This window comes from Microtus ochrogaster, chromosome 16, assembly GCF_000317375.1.
Source record: "Microtus ochrogaster isolate Prairie Vole_2 chromosome 16, MicOch1.0, whole genome shotgun sequence".
In the NCBI taxonomy this organism is placed as follows: Eukaryota; Metazoa; Chordata; class Mammalia; order Rodentia; family Cricetidae; genus Microtus; species Microtus ochrogaster.
In genome coordinates, this window is record NC_022018.1 from 30821745 (window position 1) to 30843252 (window position 21508).

The following is a 21508-nucleotide window of genomic DNA, read 5'->3' on the forward strand; positions in this document are numbered from 1 at the left end:
GAGAAAGGTGGCTTTTATTGGGCTAGGAGAATCACCTTAGAAATTGTGAGCGTTGGTGTAACTTCCGGGAACTTATTTTTATCATGAACTACATACTACCAACCCCTCAACATGCTTCCACTGTTGGCTATTCCTTTAAGTGGGCTATCCTTTGAAAGTTGTCACATACTATCAGGAGAATGTGGCCTTTCCTTTAGCTTTGGGTGATGGCAAACTCTTTTCTTTTGCTTTCTTTTTGGTACCCACTGTGTCCACTTAGTGCTGCCTGCTGGGACACAGGACTGACCTGGGTTTGATCTTACACAGCTCTTGTGCAGGTGACCACAGCTGCAGTGAGGTCCTAAGGACAACAGCCACGCCATGTGCAGAAGACAACATCTCATCCTCTGGCTCTACACTCTTTCCACCTTCCCTTGCACGATGTTTCATCTATTTTCTTTTGGAAGCTTTGTAGTGTACTATTCACAAAGGTCACATTTAATTTCACAATGTCAAATGTTTAAACACAAGCACATGTAAAGGTGGGGGATTCCATTCAGTGGAGATGTGCTTGCCAAGCATGGCCAAACCCTGGCTTTGATGCCCAGCACCATGTACATAAATGCAGATGTATTCAGTTTATAAAGGGACAATAAGAGTAGTCCTCAGAAGCTATCACTCTATTCCTGCTATCCCAAGATATCTAAAGAAGCATTTAAGCTCTTCTATTCTTTGTTTTCCCAGGATGAAATCTCATATATTGCTTATATTCTTAACACTCAATCAGTTACAAGAAAATGATATCAGGAAGGAACAATGATGAAATACTAATATCAATTGACTGAATACCTTTCTGTACTGGAGAGTTGGGAAAGTTTCAAAAATTGCCTAGCTAAAGCCTTTTTCAAACCTTCTCAAGGATCCATTTTGAATATCTTATGCTTGTATGATCATTTAAATGAGTTGATAAAATGTGTCTTGGCAAGAATCTGTTCTGGTTCAAAGATCACTTCTCTTCCCTCCAAGGTCTACCCTTCCCCAGCTGTAACTGCTGCGGGACAATGGTCTTGTGCCCTGTAAAGATTTGTCAGTGTATTAGTTTAATAAGATGCTGATTGGTCAGTAGCCAGGCAGGAAGTATAGGCGGGGTGACAAGAACAGGAGAATTCTGGAAAGAGGAAATGGTCAATCTGCAGTCAACACAGAGGAAGCCAGACACAGGAGAAGCAAGATGAGAATGCCTCACTGGTAAAAGGTACCAAGTCAAGTGGCTAACACAGACAAGAATGGGCTAATTTAAGACCTAAGAGTTAATAAGAAGCCTGAGCTAATAAACCAACCAGTTTATAATTAATGTAGACCTCTGTGTGTTTCTTTGGGGCTGAATGACTGCAGTATTGGGCAGGGCAGAAACCTCTGTCAACATGTAACCTCTGCTAGCTCAGTCCTAGAGATGGTCCCACCCCAGGAAACCTGAGGCTCCCATTCCCATGTCCATCATTGATACCTGCTCATTCATGGAGGGCTTCCCTATTCTATTCCTGGTGCCCCAACCCCATCACAATCATGTAAACAAATGGCTACCTAACTGGGTTCGTTCCCGACCTACCCAGTTCCACATCAGTTTGTTTCTCAACCTCTTTACTAGTCTGTAATGATGATTATGATAAGAGTCAACAGTTGTGAAATTCCTAGATAGTCAGGGCCTGATTAAAAAACAAAACAAAGCAAAACAAAATCTGCTCACTGTGATCTCTGTGAGCTCATCTCAGTGAGGGCAGATCAGTTTTATGATTGGGTTCTCTCATTCATTTGTTCAGTGATTTTACTCTATAATTATGAAATAAATTCTGACCAGGCAGATACTTTAGCAAGAAGCTACAATACCCATGCAAGATAGGGATGAACATGACAGCAGCTATCACACAAGAAGTTGAGGTCCAGGAAGGTTCTAGATAACTCATCTCCACTCCCACAGTCTGGTTGGAAGAGTCATGGTAAGAAACGCAGGCTTCTGACTCTATACTCTTTAAAACCTATGCCGCCATGGCTCCTAAGGGCCCCCAAATGAGTTCAGCCCATTTTCAAACCCATGATGCCCTAAGTCATACCTATTCTAGGAAATTCATACACATGAGTAACCTGTTCACAGGCTCCATTTCTGCAAAGTCCTTTCTCAATCCAGCATCTTTATTAGAAAAATCTCACCACCAGATTCCTGCTTCTATACAAAAAAAAAAAAAAAAATCTAAATTATTTCTCATCCTAAATGAAGTATCTGAGAAGTAACTTATGGACAAGTATCTTTCCATATAGCAGCTTTGAATTGGTCTACTTTCCAACAGTTTCTATTACCAGAGCAGACCAAATATTTGTCTGTTCTATTTAATATGAAAAGCAACAGATTTCACTTTGGTTTTATTGTGTCTATACATAAATCCCCTACCTAACCAAAAAAAAAATTAAGAAAGAAAAAGAAAAAAGAACATATATAGAATTAATATTAAATATTATAATCCAATCAGACCATGTCTACCTCTTGATATTTCCTGAAACTGCTCTCTCTCATGGGAAACTTGGTGGTGATGAACTGGAAGGCTGAAATATAAAGCCAGCTGTTTGCACCTGTGCAAATGAGACTTTAATAGCTTTTGCCAACTGAATGAGTATGTACAGAAGGCAATACTAAATGTGCCTTTCTGTTCTAAAACTGCCTGAGGCAACTGAGAAGAGGAGGGTGAATCTCTCTGAAGCTCTCACGTCACAACCTTCACAGTGTTATGCTAATCATTCCTAGGAATGAGATCTCCTCAAGAAATAGAATGTGTGCAGCTCACCAGCACGGTACCAAAATAAAATCTTTCTGAAAATGAGCGAGCTTTTGAAGTTCAGCAGAGCTGGGCGATGGTGGCTGTCATTTTCGGTGACTTACCAGCTTAAGATCCTTGGAGGACAGTTTGGTGAACCACTGATTATATTCCAGGGCAGCAATGATGGGGATCAGGTCTCTAGAAGCAAAATTAATAAAGAACATGAGCATGGTCCTGCAGCATAGCTCCAGTGACACTGCATCTTTAGGGAGGTCTGGTGGTGCCTGCAGGCCTGTCATTTCATCACTTCTGGAAGAAGGCAGTCAGAATATCAGAAGTTCAAGATCAGCCTTGGTATACAGCTAATTCAAGGCAGTCTAGGACTTATGAGGCTCTGTCTCAAAGAGCAAAACAAAGAAAACTAAGACATTACATTTTATTTGACATATGTGTGTGTGCAGGGGCACATGTGCCAAAATTTATGTGCGTAGATCAGAGGAATCCCACACTCAAGAGTAGACTCTTCAGTTCTACCTTGTTGAGGTGAAGTTTTCTGTCTCTCTGTTGTGTTATTCAGGCCTGAGAGCTCCCAGGCAATTCTCTTGTCTCTGGGAATCTGTCTCCCATCTCACTGTGAAGTGCTGAGATTACAGATGAATGCTGCCACATCTGCATTTACCATGGGTTCTAAGAACTAAGCTGGGATAGCCAGGTTTATGCAGCAAGCACTTTTACCTACTGAGCTATGGTTCTTGATCCTCCAAACAATTCTACTAGTAAACAATTCAGTTCTCTGCAACAGATCATCATACAGCAAAATACAAGCAGAATTCCACAAAATTAAAGTAAATCATCCCCAGCACCTCCAATTCCAGCTTTCCAGGAAAGAGAAGCTGATGCTAGCATTCAGAAAGAAATCACATCTAACACCACGCTAATGGGCTTGTTTCCTTAGAATTCTTCATCAATTCACAAGCATCAAGAATCTCACGCAGTCTCTGAAAGGTTGTTCCCCAAGCAAAGATAATGCCTAATCCTCTCTGATAGCAAATGGATTCTTAGTGCTCAGCGAGAGTCCTGCAACCATTTGGTGGTTCTTACACTTCCCAGCAGTGATCCCATCCTTGAAATAGAGCAGGTGTAATTATCTCCAGTGCTCCATACAAGCTCAGAAGCTATGGGGCAAAGGTCTGCATGTGAAACCCTGCCTCTGCACCATTTTCACAGTCATTGGCCCCTATGTATTCCTTGCCTACCACACATGGTACTGCCTAAGCAGAATACCCTTCACTGCGCTGCAGTGTTTTGAAAGTTCGCATGTCCTTTGATGCCGTCACCACACAGCTCCTCTTCTGTAGACATGCCTGTTGATCCCACCCCAGCATGGTGTGTGCCTCTTCACATAGCACTTAGCTCTCTTCCATTCACTGCCTCGGCATCTGACTTCTACAACCTCAAGCTGTAAATCTTTGAAACTTAAGCTCCAATTTTAGTTTTGAGTTTGATAAGGCACAGATGCTGCAATGTCGCCTGAAACAGCAAAGACGGGTAAAAGGTGGAAAAAGCTGACCTGAGAGCTACACAGAAAGGGCCTCGGTCGACCTGCAAACAAGCCAGGAGATTACTGTCATGTTTCACGGACAAAGGCATTGATTTGCAGAGATAGGAAGTGAGGCTGGACCAAAAAGATAAGGAGACTCTTTTCTTTATTAAAATGATTTTTCCCATTTGGAGGAGACATATTAACCATATAAAACAGTAGAGTTCACTGTGACATATTTGTGTATGCATATAATATATTTTAGTCATATTTACCTAGTCTCCCTATTACTTCTTACCTCCACTCCAGCCTCCTCATGACCAGCTTCCTGTTCCCCGGTAGAGCCACTTCTACTTCCCTGCTGTTTTCCCCCAACTCCACCCGCTAAGCTGAGGTTCAACACATTAGGGAGAAGGGAGAATACATGATGCTTGTCTTCCTGAATCTGACTTATTTCAGTTAACATGGTGAGCTATGCAATTCCATCCATTTCCCTGCATATGATAATTTCATTCTTCTTTGTGGCTGAGTAAAATTATACTGTGGAAATGATCCATGTTTTCTGACCCAGTCTTCTATAAACAGACACCTAGGCTGATTTCCCAATACTTGACTACAATAGATATGGATGAATGATAGATAGATAGATAGATAGATAGATAGATAGATAGATAGATAGACAGACAGATAGCCAATAGATACAAAAATAGAGATGATGATGATGAAGATAGATAGATAGATAGATAGATAGATAGATAGATAGATAGATAGATAGATAGATGGATGGATGGATGGATGGATGGATGGATGGATGGATGATCAATGGATACATATATACATAGATAGAGATGATAGATAAATAGATGATCAATAGATACATAGAGAAGATAGAAGAAAGACAGATGATCAATAAATACATAGAAGAGAGAGAGAGAGAGATGATCAATAGATACATAGATGAATACATAGAAGATAGACAGATAAAGAAAGAAAGAAAGAAAGAAAGAAAGAAAGAAAGAAAGAAAGAAAGAAAGAAAGAAAGAAAGCAGACATCACTGCTATATTCAGGCTCTGGTTCCAAAGAGTTTATGCCCACGAAACTACAGCCTTTGCCAGATTTTGAAGCACCATGTGTGAGTGAGCTCATCAGACATGAGTGAGAAGATGAGATGCATCCTCACAGCTCAGAAAAACAATGCAAAGAAAGGAGCAGGCACATCCACAGGTTCCATCTGCCAGGTTTTCTGCTTATTCGTCTCTTCCTTAACTTGCTTCAAGTTAAGGTTATTTTGAAGTTAATATTAAAATCCAGGCTTGGTGACTCATACCTGTAATCCCAGCATTTGGGAAGTAGAGGTAGGAGGCACTTCAAGGTCAGCCTTGACTAGAAGAGGTCATTTGATGTCAACTGATAGGCCAAGCTCAACAAAACTGAACAATACAAAACAAACCATTTGAAGGAGACAGCCAAGTATCTTAATACAAACAGTAAACACTGCTCCAGTGCTTACTAAATACTGGGTAGGATTACTGCGTGCTGAAGTTTAAGAGGTGAGTGATTTGTTCTCCTGGCCCTCCCCACAATGCCGTGAATAACAAAAACAACTGGGGCCATGCCAAATACTAGGGATGTTACAAGTGCCCTTAGAACACAGGAACCAAGTAATTCCACCTGGAGCAGATGGGCACAGTTCACAGGGTTCCTAAGATGGGAAGGGGCCAACTAGGCAGAAAGAAAAGAACAGAATACTTCAAATAATTAGGGACAGATGTGTGCAGGCATGGGCAACTGTCTGTAATTCAATCCATTCATATATTCAGTAAGTGCCAGCCACCACACATGAATCGGGGGGGGAGGGGGCTTAATGTAACAATGAACATAGCATTCAATCCCTGCCCTGTAACAGTGACAGTCTGGTACAGCCTAGCCAGCAACCAGGGAGAAGAAAGCAACTATATTAAAGGAAAGAAGCCACATGGACCAATTCAAACCCCAGCAGCCACAGAAAAGCCAGGCAAGGTAGTACACATCTGTAACCCCAGTGCTGGAAGTCTCCAGGGACAACTGTCCAGGGAGTTCAGACAAAACAACAAACTTCAGGCTAACTGAGACAAACTCTGTCTCGAAAAATAGGGTGAAGCAACTGAAAAAGACATCCAGACATCTACCACTGATCTGTCCGCATGCCACATAGATACCACACCACACCCACATACCACCCCCAACACACACAGACCACCACTGATCTGTCCACACGTATACCATACCACACCCACACACCCACATACCACCCACCCCCCAACACACACAGACCACCACTGATCTGTCAACACGTCTACATGCATACCACACCACAGACACACCCCCGCCACACACACAGAGACTCAAACATCCAAATTATAAAACTGGGCATAAGATCTATAAGATCCAAACAGACATTTCACCAAAGTTTATACATTTACATGCATCAAACAAACACATAAGAAGGCTCAAGGGACCAGCAATAAGCGAAACGCAATTCCAAGCCAAAATCAAAGACCCCATCCCTACAGGTGTGCCCCTGATGTCAAAATGTCAGGCAGCACCAAATGTGGATCAAGACACAGCAGAACTGGATCTGTTCAAAAGTGGCCCGTGGAAATACAAATGGCATTCTTGGTGCAGAAGATAGCTTGACTCTCTGTCTTGAGATTTTATGTCCATGTCCTGTGACCTATTTATTGATCTTACTCCTGAGTTTTTGCCCAACCTAAGGGAAAACTTACATTTGCACCAAAACTTAAATGGTCTTATTTATCATCCCTGTATTTATCATCATCAGAATGTTAAAAGACCACAGGTGTCCTTCAGTGATGGCACATGCATTGGAGGCTAGGTTAGAAGAGACCATGTTCAGCTTCTGCCTGGCTCTGGCTCTTGCAAGCTCACCCACAGAGCTTGGGTGCTTTACGAGGAAGCCAAGACTTCAGGAACGGGCCACATCTAGGCCTCGCAGCAACCAGCCAGCAGACACCAGCCACCAGAAGAGTGAATAAAGAAGGCATCACTGTGAGTTACAGCTGTATTGGCTGTGGGCTATTAAGTTGGGAGACTTACCACAGAGCAACACAGAGCCACAACACTTGCTATCTAAGAACTAAGGTTTGACAGCTGCATAAAGAAACTTGACTGGAGGAAAACAGCTTGTCCGTAAAGAGATTTTTCGAAAAGCTACTATCTGCAAGGCTCGGGGGATGTACCCAAGGAAGCGCAGGGTGGGAGCATCAGAGAGATGGGAGGGATGGGAGAAACCTCAGGGGCAAGGATTGTTCTGAGGTTAGGAACAAGAAGCAGGAGGAAATGGAGAATTCTTCCCAAGTTGATTCACAGGATTTCCTCCATCAAATTATGCATGTGTGGTTGCTAATCTTGGTTGTCAACTTAACACACTCGGGAAGAAGGAGCCTGAATTGAAGAGAAGGAACCTGAATTGAAGAATTGCCTCCCTTGGACTGGCCTATGGCTATGTCTGTAGGATATTTTCTTGGTTGTAATTGAGTAGGTGTACCCAGTCCACTGTGGGCAATAACAGCCCTAGGCAGGTGACCCTGGGCTACATAAGAAAGGTAGCTGAGCATGAGCCGGCCAGGAGTAAGCAGTGTTCCCTCAAAGTTCCTGCCTTGAGATCCTGCTTTGGCCAAGTAGACCCTCTCCTCCTAAGTTACTCTGGACCATGATATTTGATAACAATAACAGAAAACCAAACTAGAACAGCACATTTCCATCACAAAAACCAAAAGATTGGGAAAATTCTTGCAACTCAATAGAGTGGTAGGGAAGAGGAACTGTGACTAGGAGTGGATACAGACAGCCCCAGAGAGGCAGAGGCCTCTTTCTTGATCTAAGTAGTAGACATAATGGCTGAATTTACAATTATTTGCATCCTGGTACACATCTGCCCATTTTTCTCTATGGGAACAACTAAAGAATGGCCTTAACAGCATTGGGCATTAGTAGACAATAAGCTAAGTAGAACGTCTGCCCAACAGCAGAATGGATCAACTGTGCAATGGCCTACATTAGAATGCAAAATGAAAACAAAAGTGAATGGACCTTTGCTGCCCATGCCACCCTGAAAAGCCCCCATGGCTTCCATAGCTTCACATGCCACCCTGAAAAGCCCTCGTGGTTTGTTGCTGCGTGTGCACCCTGAAAAGGTCCCATGGCTTCCATTGCTGCAATTCACGCTGAAAAGGCTCCACAGCTTCCATATTTAACCATTTTCCACCTGGCAAGAACATGCAGAGAATGGGGAGACTCAAATCTGGGTAGACGGATGCCTAGACAATACTTCAGGAAGTGATTATGTCAAAATTAAGGGCTGAATGGAACCCTGAATCTCAAGTCAACATGACAGCTAGGGAAAGAATGAGAGCAGCGATGGGGAACTCAGTCCTGCATTCAACATGCGGCATCAAGGAGTCAGCAAGGAGAAAGTACTGGGAAGTCCCATTTAAACAGAAACTATACGAGGCAGTTCGTGATGGTCTTCACTTCCTAGAGCTTATCCTGGAAGGCTTTGTCAGAGCTTAACAGATACACATGCAAGCAAACCCCAGACAAAACTCTACTGGATGATTTCACAGTTTCTCTCTCTCTGTCTCTGTCTCTCTGTCTCTTTCTCTGTCTTTGTCTCTCTCTCTCTCTCTCTCTCTCTCTCTCTCTCTCTCTCTCTCTCTCTCTCACACACACACACACACACACACAGCATAAGCCCCTTGGTATATGAAAATTAACAAGTAAGACAGAATTTCAGTGTGGTTGTCACATGCAATTCCCTGATGATGGATCTCTTATTTAAATATATAAGGCTATTTGTGTTTCTTTTGAGAAAAATCTTTCTCTTTTATTCACTCATTGATTGACTGACCACTTGGGTGGTTGATTGTGCTGTTCTTTACATACCCTAGGTATCACACACCCACAACCACACCCACACCCAGACACACCCTGAAGTTAGTACCCTTCTGGTCATGCAGAAGCATCTCCTTGGTTAATTCTTGACATACTTTCTGCGTCACTAGGGCCCTGCTCAGAAAAGGGTTTGCATGCACTTATAACTTGACACGTGCTTGGAATTTTGAGTTTTCAGACAGGTCTTGTATAGCCCGGAGACTCTTAAGCTACAGTGATCCTTCTGCCTCCACCTCCTCCGTGCTGGGATTATAGGTGTGTGCCACCATGCCTGGCTATGTATGAAGTGCACAGTCAGATAAAGGTTCCTGAGACATGGGAAAAGTAGTGGGCTTATGCTCTTCCACCAAGTCCAGACAGTTAGTGTTTGATCCAACAGTGTGACTCACAAGCCCACTGTCATAACAACTACCTCCAATCCACCAGCAATTAATCAGCTTCCTACACTTTCAACCGTCGGCCTCCTTTACAGAGAATTCAGGTGTGTCTGCACACTTTCAAATCAAAGGAACTAAATCCCTTTGAGCACATTTAGCCAACCATTTGTTTTCTCATTTTCCAGTCAACACCACCAAGATGTATTCTGTTTGGGGCTTTTTTGTTGTTGTTCGTCTTTTGCTTTTTTGTTTTGTTTTGTGATAAGGTCCTATATAATTCAAACTGATCCCAAACTTTATATGAAGCCAAGAATGGCCTAACTTCTAACCCTCCTGCCTCAGCTAGGATTATTTGCCCTATCTTACACAGTGCTGGGGATTGAAGCCTGGGCTTTGAGCATAATAATAACGGAACTACATCCTTAGCTCTCTACGATGTATTTCTGAAGTGATTACTCAACTAATAAAAATTTACTTTTGTTACTTTGAACAATAAACTAAAATGCTCAGTATATGGGTAATCTGCTCAATAGGCTGAGGCAGGAGATTGCTTGAGGATAGGAGTTTGACAGCATTCCTGACATCAGAGGGCCACCACTCTCTTCTTGAATAAGTTTTTTGTTGTCATTGTTTTAAACTTAAAAATAAACGACTTGCCTGGCATGATGGCACACAACTGCAAGCCCAAACAAAGGCTCAGAGAGGTGGCATGAGAGACCGCCTAGCCCTGTTACTCCATAAGCTCTGTATATACAGAGCGGCTACACAAAGAGAGGCAGTGGGAAACTCTGCCACAATGGTACTGCTTTCCTGACACTGTCATTGGCTAGCTTTCCTGGAAGTGATTTAAACTATCTCCTACCATATCTACTTTATAAATGAGACTTGAAGAGCCTTAAAACTTAAAAGGGTCCTAGGGAAAAGACTGAGTGATTAAGGTTCTTATGCACATGAAGGAATACCAGAGTCACATTCCGAGCTCACACCTAAATACTGGGTGGATCCGGAGACCCACCTATAATTTCAGCCTCTTAAGTTGGAGACAGAATTCCCCAAAAGAAGCTGGATAGTAAGAACAGTCTTAAGGGTGAGCTCTGAATTTGATTGAGAGACCCTGCCTCAAAGAATAAAGCAAAGAAAGGTTGAGGAAGATGCCAAAATCAACTTTGGGCCTCCACATACACAGGTGTGTGCATACACCATGTACACACACATGAAAAATTAGAAAAACAGTTAAAAAAATAGTTAGGGCTGTAGCTAAGTTTGTCAGAGTGTTTGTCTAGTGTACAAGGTCTAGGGTCCTGCTCTAGCATCACACAAAGTGTGAATAGTGGATCGTGCCTATAACTCAGCACTGGGGAGGTAGGAACAGGATCAGAACTCTGAGGTCATCCTTAGCTGCACATCACGTAGCCTAAGGTACATAAGACTCTGTCTTGTGGATGGGCAGGCAGAGGCAGGCATTCCCGGTGTCCTAGTTTACAGAGGTGCGTCCTGTCCACTCTGAGTTTACAGCATCCCGCAGAAACAGTTCTCAGATATCCTCAGGGGGTAAGAGCAGTCTTTAACAATCTTCTAAGCAGCCAGGCTATGATGGTGCACACCTTTAATCCCAGCACTCAGGAGGCAGTGGCTGGTGGATCTGTGTAAAGCCTGGTCTACAGAGAATTCCAGGACAGTCAGGGTTACACAGAGAAACCCTGTCTTGGAAAAAAAAAAAAAAAAAAGACCCATAAACTTCTATATTGGGCCAGAAAATGGCTCAGCAGGTAAAGGTGGTTGCCATAAAAGCCTGACAACTTGAATTCAATTTCTGAAACCTATGTCAAGATGAAAGGAAAGATCCAATATCACAAAATTATCGTTCAGATTCCATGTATATGCCTCGGCACGCATGTACACATATTTCCAAATAATAAATTTGAATTTTTTTCATCTTCTGAATATTCATTCCTAACAACAAAGGATTATAAATGTACCCAGTGTGAGTTTATTTATAGTCACACCCATGTGCCATAGCACTAAAACATTAACTTCAGAATAAAACACACATGCATGCACACACTCACAAATTCAGAGAACTCTAGAGATGGTGACAAAATCCAGACCCATCCCTTAGGCACCACCTCTTGCTCCACAAGAGAGGAAAAAAATGAGGAACTGGACTTGGGGTAGAAAAAAAGACTGTGCCCATGACCACAGAACTTTGCCACACACACACACACACACACACACACACACACACACACACACACACACACACTGCTCTAGAACTCATTCCTGCTAGTTCCCTGCTCAAGAATGTCACCTTCATGACCAAGAAATATGACAACGCACGGGCATGACTCAGCTTGAAGGGCTCTCGTGGGCCAAGTTTAAAATCAATGGTGTGTGTCCAACCAGTCTTCAGAGGATTAATGAGATGCGCTCCTCTTATAAATCTCCTGGGAGACAGAGAAATCAATGTGTCCAGAGTTATATATTCTCCCCTTCCTTGGCAGCACTGCGCCTGCCCTCGTCTCTCCCTGCCATGTCAAATTACAGTGTAATTACATTTTTAACAAGCCGGCTCAAAACCCTTCCAAACATCCCATGAGAAATGTGGAAGGAGGCTTTTTTCAAGCTAAGCCTCTTCTAGGCACAGCATTAACTAAGAACTAACTGTAAGAGCATACTAAGCAGACTAAATACACTACAATAAAATGCTGGAGCCTAAAACTAATAACTAAGCGGGTGTTTTTCCCAGCAGTTCCTAATTACTACCCCACTCCAGGGACTAACAGGAGGAGTCCAGCAGGACCACTGGAAGCCCACACCTGAATGCTTATTTGGCCACAGCAGGAAGTCAGGTCTTGAATACAAATGCCACAGGCAAGGAAAAAAAAAAAAAAAGACAGGCCGGTGAGGAGGGGCAGTAGAGGAAAAGGGAGAGACAGAAACTGTGAATGAATATGAACATGAATGGGAGAGAATGAATTAAACCACATAACCCTGGCCCAGGAAAGGCTCCAAGATGAAAATCTGCAGAATGGTTTCTATTGAGTGAGTCCTGCTTTCACATCCTTATGTAGTCAAGAGATCCTTAAGTAAAACCATCCCAGTCAGGGCCTGCTGTAATTGAAACAGCATCTGTCTGGCTCACAGAGTCTAAAGCAGTTATTACCCAGCATGGATGAGACCTTTTATTTTATCTTATTTCTTTGACACAGAGTCTCACTATGTAGCCCTGGCTAGCCTGCAACTCTCTACGTAGACCAAACAGTCTTTGAACTCACAGGAATCTGCCTCTGCTTTTCAAATTCAGAGATTAAAAGTGTGCGCCATGACGTCTGGCCAAAAGGAGTCCATTTAATTCTCTAACTGAGCAAAAAGAATACGTGATCTTCATCTATACCATTAATTCAGTGCTTGCAAAAACAAAGAAACAAAAACAAAAAAAACAAAAAAAAAAAAAACTGAAAATTCTCCATCCCTGAAATGGGTAAACCCAGTTGCATGGAGTCTTGGTATCGGCAGCTTTGCTCTATACTGTAGGCATCTGCACTGCATGGCTCCCGTAGTTTCCTTTTGAGGACTAGTGGAGCAACTAATTCAGTGGATGAGCAGCAAACTCAGCACCAAACTGCATAGTCAACTAACAGCCCAGGACCAGAAACAACTCCAGTGTTAGGTTTTACAGTGTCCTCCAGTATCTCCACCTGCGCAGGCCATGTGCCTCCTAATTGTGGTCTGTTAACTCCTGGGGCCCTGGAGACTTCCTTGCTCGTTCACAAAGAATTTCATAATAACGGAAAGAACAACTCCTTTCTGCCTGGTCGCAATTTGCATGTGTGTTACAACGGCAACAGCTGAAAAGGCAAGGCAGCCATTCTCGGCAGCCGCTCACCCCCACTGCCACACTCACCCCACTGCCACACTCACCCCCACTGTCACACTCACCCCTACTGCCACACTCACCCCCGTCACACTCACCCCCGTCACACTCACCCCCAGTCACACTCACCCCCACTGCCACACTCATCCCCACTGTCACACTCATCCCCCTGTCACACTCTCCCCCTGTCACACTCACCCCCTGTCACACTCACCCCCACTGTCAAACTCACCCCCACTGCCACACTCCCCACCAGGCTCTGCAGCCACCACTCACCCCCACTGCCACACCGACTGGTCTTAAGTGTCAGTTCTGGTTTGAAATGCTCTTGATGAAGAAACAGAATCTGCTTATCTTGAGATAGCTAGGTACCTGCATCAATCCCTTTCAATATTCAATGTTGGAATCGGGAAGCATATACAAAATTCTTCTCCAGTCTCCCAAAGACAAAATTGTCTTAGCATAAAGTATGAGTTAATGGTAGCTGTCAGCAAAAATAGTTCCCTTTCATTGAATGTCAAAAACATTAAAAAAAAAATTAAAAAGACCATTGTTACTCAGATCAGGGAGGAGTTGACAGTCTCTAAATTTAATAGGTGACAGTCACTTCAAAGCACTCATGTGCCACAGCTCAATGTGTGCGGTGGTCAGAGGACATCTCTGGGGTTGGCCCTTGATTACCACCTCTTTTAAGCCAGGGTATGGCTTAAGCTTGCCACAATCTACAATCACTCAGGAAGAGAGCCTCTATGAGAAAAGCCTAAATCAGGCTGGCCAGTGGGTGTGCCTGTCATGGTCATGTGTGAAAAACTGTGTGTGGGGGGAGGCGGGGGAGTCTTTCAAATTACTTACAACATGATTTTATTATCAACACCGCCAGACAGATATTGACAAACTGATTTTCACCAGTAATATGTGTATATATAGATATAGATATGTAGATATATATGGGAGTAAGTCCCCGAGCATAAAGAAGTTGTAACAAAAAGTCATTTACTAGAATGAAGTATAAACTTTCACCACAGAAATACTATTAGAAAGTAGTAATTTGGTATAACAGTATTACATTTTATCTATAGTTGGTCAATGGACTTTTAAGGTTTATTTTTAATTATGTGCATATATGTGTAGTTTCCCTCTGAGGCCAGAGACATCAGACCCCACGGGAGCTGTAGTTACATGCAGCGATGGGCTGCCCAAAATGGCTGCTGGGAACTGAATCCGGTCTAACTGATGACCCATCTCTCCAGCCCCTCAAATGAGCTTTTATAAGCTGCATCCACAGTAAATATCAGGGCATTTTCCAAATGTGGACTTTAGTGTTGGGTACACAGAAGCAGCTCCACAAACCATCTGTGGTGATGAGCAAGGCTCCTTCGAGTTTGCTCAGTCCCTGAAGGTTACCTTTGTCCCTACGTGATGACAAAGAGTGACAGTTCTGAGAACTGGGCAGAGACAAAGGAAGGGGACAAAGATGGGGCTTACCTGTGCTCAAGGTGACTGAAGTCTTGCAAATTCAATTCCCTGGTGTCTTGTGTCAGATAAATTGTATCCACATCCTGTTAAAGCAAATCCCAGTTAGAAAATGAATCCCTGTACATAAACAGAGAAGCCACACAACCTCAAAGAACTGCATAGGGACACAGGCAGATTTTTGAGTAATCTACAGAGAGAGATGATAAGTAAAATGAACAAAATGAGTGGAGAGAGAGAGGGAGGATGGGGGAAAACGATGCTAATATACTGTATGTTGGGTTATGTGCGCATGCAGATGTACAGGCTTACTTACCCACTGCACTTCTTCCCTGTAGGAAAATCCCAGCCAGTCGCACACACAGGCATACATCTGTGAAAACCCACCTGAAGCATGAAGTAGAGATGTTGATATTGACAGGTTTGCAGTAAAACAATTGTCACATCACAAGTTTACAGCTTCAGTCTGGCAGCTGTTGGCAATCGGGTTATCTTTCCCATCTAGAGAAGCAGCAAGGATTCTCCCTAGCTCGGCAGTGCATACACAGCAGGCTGCAGCCAGGCTTAAATATAGGACTTCAGTCCACCAATCTAAAGTCTGTGCATGCTAATTACACCTTGAACTAATTGTACTCTACAGTAGCAGACCAGGAATAGATTCAGCTTCCTGGCAGGGGGACGGGCATCCAACCCCTTATGTTTTAGTTTAAAATGCATGCTCACCACAGGGGCCTGGCTCAGCCAAGGTCTGGCTGTCCCACAGGGCCTGGAGACTGGCCAGGCGCTCAGATGGCTCCATGGAGACTTTCTTCAGGATTCTCCTGAAAGGTTAACCCCAACAACACATTTCAAAGCTCATGGTTTTGGAACAGTATATAGACTTTTACATTTTACTAGGCTTTTTTGTTTGTTTTAAACAAAGATGGGTGTTACCTAAATTCTGGTCAAAATAATTCCATTACGTAGGCACTAGGAAAATGGCAATGTACAGGAACATATTAATAACTTTGACTGGCTCCCTCTTGCAGATACAGATATTAAAATTATTTTCCATGTTTTTTTAATGAAAAATTTTTATTGCAATACTTAGACAACAGTGCTCTAGGGCTAGGGGTAGTGGGTGTGGCTTAGTTGATAGAGGGTTTGCCTAGCCTGCAGAATGCTCTGGGTTCCATACACAGTGCCACATGAGCCAGAAGTAGCTGTACACACCTGCAATACCAAACATGAGAAGTAGACTGAGGAGGATGGCAACGTTATCTGTAGCTACATACTGAATTTGAGGACAGCATGGAACACGTGAGACAAAAAAATAAGAACTGCTGTTTTTAATGGATTTTTATATTGTACTCCTATCAAATAACTGTGACCCACTTCTTAAAATTAAAGTACAAATCTCTAAGTCAATCCATAGTGCCCTGTGCAAACGTTCATCAATAGACGGATCATCTCCTGTTGTAGTAGCAGGCCCTGTGCCATGGGACTATAGGCCATCTGAGGCCGTGCCAGGACCCTACTTCTCTCATCTCTCTTCCTCCTCAAAATCTAACCAAGTCTGTGCCTATTCAAATAGTGAATGAAAATAAGTCCAGGGCCTGTTGGCATAGCTCAGCAGCTTAGAGTTCATATTGCTGTTACAGTGGGCTCAAGTTCCCAACACCCTTGTTGGGCATCTCACAGCCACCTACATAACTCCAGCTCCAGAACATTCGACCCTTTCTTCTGGTCTCTGCAGCACTACACATACACGCACAGACACACAAACACATAATTAACAAAAACAAAACTGTAGCCTGCCTCCCCAGACTATCATTATTCATGACACAGATGTGATAAAATAGGGAGATTCATATCTCAGGGTTGCTGTGAGAACAGAAATGAACACATTTCTGAGAACAGCATCGGTCACACTGCAGAATTTCTAAAACGTTAGCTTGCACTTAACATGATCACATCATCATCATCATCATTTAGTGGACAACTTATGAATGCATGCAAACATTGGCTAAAGACCTATGCTGTGTTAGAACCTACTTCCAAGAAGGTTGTAAACAAAACCCATGGGAAAATATATATATATATGCATATATATGTACACACACACACACTACGTGACCCTGGCTGTACTGAAACTTAAGGACATTGACCAGACTGGCCTAGGACTTAGAGACCTGTCGGCCTCTACTTCCTGCTTTAGTTGGGGTTACTATGGCTATGATGAAACACCATGACCAAAGCAACATGGGGAGGAGAGGGTTTATCTGACTTACACTCACACGTTGTAGTTCATCACTAAAGAGAGTCAGGACAGGAACTCAAACAGGACAAGAGATAGAAGCTGATACAGAGGCCATGAATTAAGAAGATGCTGTACAGGCTTGCCTGCAGCTTGGCTTTAGGGAGGCATTTTCTCAGTTGAGGTTTGATGACTATAGCTTGTGCCAAGTAGGCTTAAAATTAGTCAGCCCACCTTCTGAGTGCTGGGAATCAAGGAATACATGGCAATGCCCAGCCACTTAAAGGAGAAACATCCTCCAGGGTTAATGTATTTAGAACTCAGTTCCCAGCTAGCTGTGCTGTCTGAGGAAGTACACCCCTAGGGGTAAGCTTGGAGACTTTGTGACCTTGCTCCACTTCCTCTGCAGGGGGTTAGGGATTTGACCTCTCAGCTTCCTATTCCTGCAACCTGTTGCCACACCTCCCCTGCCATGAGAACTCTCCCTCTGGAATCCAAACTCTTCCTTTTACAGACTGTTCTGGGTCATGGTGTTTTATCACAGCAGCAGAAGGGTTACTAATACATTCTCTGGGCTAAAAGTCTATCAAGAAGAACAAGCAGGCAGGCGAGAGTGTACACACCACATCCTGCACTGGGGAGGCAAAGGCAGGAGGGAAGATGGAAGTGGGGCAGAGCTGGGCCAGACAGCAAGTGCCAGGCCAGGCGGCACCACATAGTAACATAATAAAACCCTGTCTCAAAGAGGAGGTGGAAAGGCAGTATTGAGAGACATGACTATTGCAGCGACATGTTAGCACAAGGTGCTGGGGAAGTGCAGACACCATCCTCAGGGTACACCCCAGCGGAGAAACATGTCTGGAATGCTTCAGGCAGAGCTCTAGCCGTACTCAAAAGGCTTCAGATTTTAGAACATGTCAGATGTTGAATTTTCCAGTTAGGAACGCTCACCTCGGACATGTCTGCTAAGAGTTGAAGGAAGACATAAAGACCTTTGGGTGAGGAAAGGAGAAGCAATGAGCTGCAGCTAGGAAGAAAAAAGTGCCTCACCTAAAGGGATGGTGTGCGTGCCTATTACATAAGAAAGCTCAGGCCACCAGAGTCAAACTAGTCAGCAGAAAGGGAGAGGAGGCCCAGTGCTAAGCAGGGCCTGGTCCTCGGGGAGTACTACCAGTCAGACTAAAGAAGTCTGAATTTTATTGTCAGGGCAGTGAGGTGCCCTGGGAAACCATGCAGAGTAGAAGAGAATGGCAGTCAAGTGCTGGACACACTCACCTTCACAGGGCAGGGCAGTGGGGAGTGGGTAGCTTGAGAAATAGGGAGGAAGGTCACCGGACCACAAAGAGCTCCTACTGAGAATGGAGCTCACGATCCCCTCCCCACCACACCACCACTGAGTCAGCAAGCTGAACAGCTGGGGGTTTTCTCCTGGAACCTTCTGGGGCCCAAAAGTGTATGGAGAAAGGATCAGCCTTCCAGGTGAGCGTGTCAGCGAAACAGCAGTGACTGGAGGGAAGAGCATGAGCAAGGCCTTCCTGGAGTGGTGGGCACTATGGACCTGGTGGTTAGGATGCAGAGAAAATGGAAGGGAGAGAGAACCAAGACCTGAGCAAACATGCGCCCAGAAAGAAGGCAAAAAGTCCAAGGCCACGAGTATTAGCGTACTCCCGTAATCCTAGCACTTAGAAGGTGTAGGATCAAGAATTCAAAGCTATTCTCTGCTATAAAGTGAACTAACACCACCTTTCGTTACATGAAGCTTTATTTCTCTCAGACACAGAGACATAAGAAAGGAAAAGTAAAGAGAAAGCCCAAACCCAAGAACTTCCAAGGAAGAGAAAGTAAAAGGACCAAAAATTATGCCTTTCGCAAGTGATGACTTAGCGACCCGTGCACCATGGGAATAGATACTCCAGGTGTGGGGCAGCACCACAATGTTGGGGTATAAAGAGGTGCACAGGTGGGGTGGGTGTAAGGGGGGTGCTGTTGGTGACTAGGAACTATGACACCACTTGAGTGTGTCCTGGTGAAATGAATACACGTGTGGCAGGGCCTTGTGCCGGGGGCTCTGGCGCCAAGTATTTCAGAGGCTTTGGAGTTGGGGATATTGTGTGTGTGTAATACAAACTTGAATGTCCCATACACCGTGTCAACAGCCTTATTTACTTATGTGGGGGAGTTCTGAGGCAGATTTTACTATGTGTGACCAAGAACTCACCACATAGCCCAGGTTGCCCTTGAATCCTTAGCAATACCCCGGCCTCCTGTTTCTCAGGTACCTGGATGGAAACTTTGAGCCACCAAAGTCAGAAACAGAAATAGGTTTATTTTTAAATAATTATTTTGCCCAGAAGGTTTATAGTAAAGTGGGATTGGAGAGATGGCTAATTGGGTAAGACCACTTGCTGTACAAACACAAAGACCTAAGTTCAATCCCCAGCACCCATGGGAAGACCTGGTTCTAACAGGCATGTGCCTTTTTGGAGTGGAGATGCTGGCCATTGGCATTACTCTGGATTGAGAGACCCTATCTTAAAGGACATAAAAAGACAGAGCAGGACACTGACATCCTCCTCTGGCCACCATCAGCACACACACAGATACACACACATATACAACACAAAGGCACAGTTCTTGGTGCCGTGTTTCAACTTGTGGTATCACATGGCTTCTCAGAAGCTTTAGATTTTGGATTTTCAGATTACAGTTGTTGGACCTATGTGCTAGCTAGTTTTGTCAACTTGACACAAGCTGGAGTCATCTGAGAGGAGGAGACCTCTACTGAAAAAAATGCCTCAAGATCAGGCTATAGGCAAACCTGTAGTGCTTTTTCCTAAGTTAGTGATTGATGTGGGAGGGCCCAGCCCATTGCAGATGGGGACATCCCTGGGCTGGTGGTCCTGAATTCTATAAGAAAACAGACTGAGCAAGCCATGAGGGACAAGCCAGTAAAGAGCACCCCTGCTCTGGCCTCCAGGTTCCTGTTCTGTTTTAGTGCCTGTCATGACTTCTGTCAATGATGTGGAAGTGTAAGCCCAATAAACCATTTCTTCCCCAACTTACTTTTTGGCCATGGTGTTTCATCCCAGCAATAGAAACTCTAACTTAAGACAGCTTATATGTCATTCGGAACATAATTTCATCTCTTTAACAGGTGCTTTTTCTTTCTTCCTTTTCTCAAGTTTTGTTTGGTCTTGGCTCTCTCTAACGCCCAGACTAGCTTTGAACTCTCAGCCACCTTCTGCTTCAGCTTTTACAGTGCTAGGACTACAACTGTAAACCACTATTATATACTTCAATTTTTGGCATTTTTTTACATTTATTTATGTGTGTGCATGTATATGTGTACATGTACCACAATGCGTGTGTGGAGGTCAAAGGACAACTTAAGGGAGTCCGTGCTCTCCTTCCATCAAGGGATGCAGGGATTGAACTCAGGTCCTCAGCCTTGGCAGCAAGCGTCACTATCCACTGGCTCCCTGTCTGCCCTATCCGGGGATTTAAAGGGAATTCTGCTCTAGGAGGGCCTCTCGGTCATCTTCAACCATTTCAACCATTTTCCGCAAACTCAAAGAAAATGATTCCAGTTATGTTCATATTTCCAATGGATGGATTCCAGATAGAATCTGTTTGAACCTCCACACTGCCTGGGCAATCTGTTCTACTCCCACAGATGACACAAAACACACCAAAATATTACACATAAACAAACTGCGGCCAGTCCATAGCACTGATACGTAAGGTGAAATCAGGTAGACTGGACTGCTGTCTAAGGTCTTCAGCTTCTTCAGCACCCACATAAACACCCCAGATCTGCAGCTATACTTTCTCTTATTTTATGTAAACACATTTATACTAAGTACTATTACTCCAAAACTCTTTAATTTGGGTGTGGCAGGGTTTTAAAAAAAGGGCTTTTACAAGTAAGCAGTGTAACAGAGTCTAGTGATTTGGAAATTTTCATTTTAGTCTGATAGCACCGTTCTAGCACATCATTATTTCCTGGCAATGTCGTAGCTGGGAAGCCAGATGTCACATGAAAAAATAGCAGAGCCTCCAGAAGCTGCCCCAAGCACTTGAGCAGCAGAATTAAGTCAACTTCGACATACTGAGCAGGATGTTTGTCTGACTTTATCCAGGATCACACTTCTCTATAAAAATTCCTGCACCTAGGGGCTGGAGAGATGGCTCAGTGGTTAAGAGCATTGCCTACTCTTCCAAAGGTCCTGAGTTCAATTCCCAGCAACCACATGGTGGCTCACAAC

The 21508-nt window shown here is 43.8% G+C and overlaps 1 protein-coding gene across 15 annotated transcripts in view; it reads right to left on the reverse strand.

The window, feature by feature from the left end:
• Positions 1–21508, reverse strand: part of Carmil1 (capping protein regulator and myosin 1 linker 1) — a 261752-nt gene that overhangs the window by 116331 nt on the left and 123913 nt on the right. For all 15 annotated transcript variants that reach the window (XM_026782902.1, XM_026782904.1, XM_026782899.1 and 12 more), the window contains exons 6-9: positions 15731–15828; positions 15324–15394; positions 15020–15093; positions 2912–2987 (exon numbers count right to left, since the gene is read on the reverse strand). In XM_026782902.1, coding sequence (XP_026638703.1) covers positions 2912–2987; positions 15020–15093; positions 15324–15394; positions 15731–15828 — 319 coding nt within the window. The remainder of the gene's footprint in view (positions 1–2911; positions 2988–15019; positions 15094–15323; positions 15395–15730; positions 15829–21508) is intronic.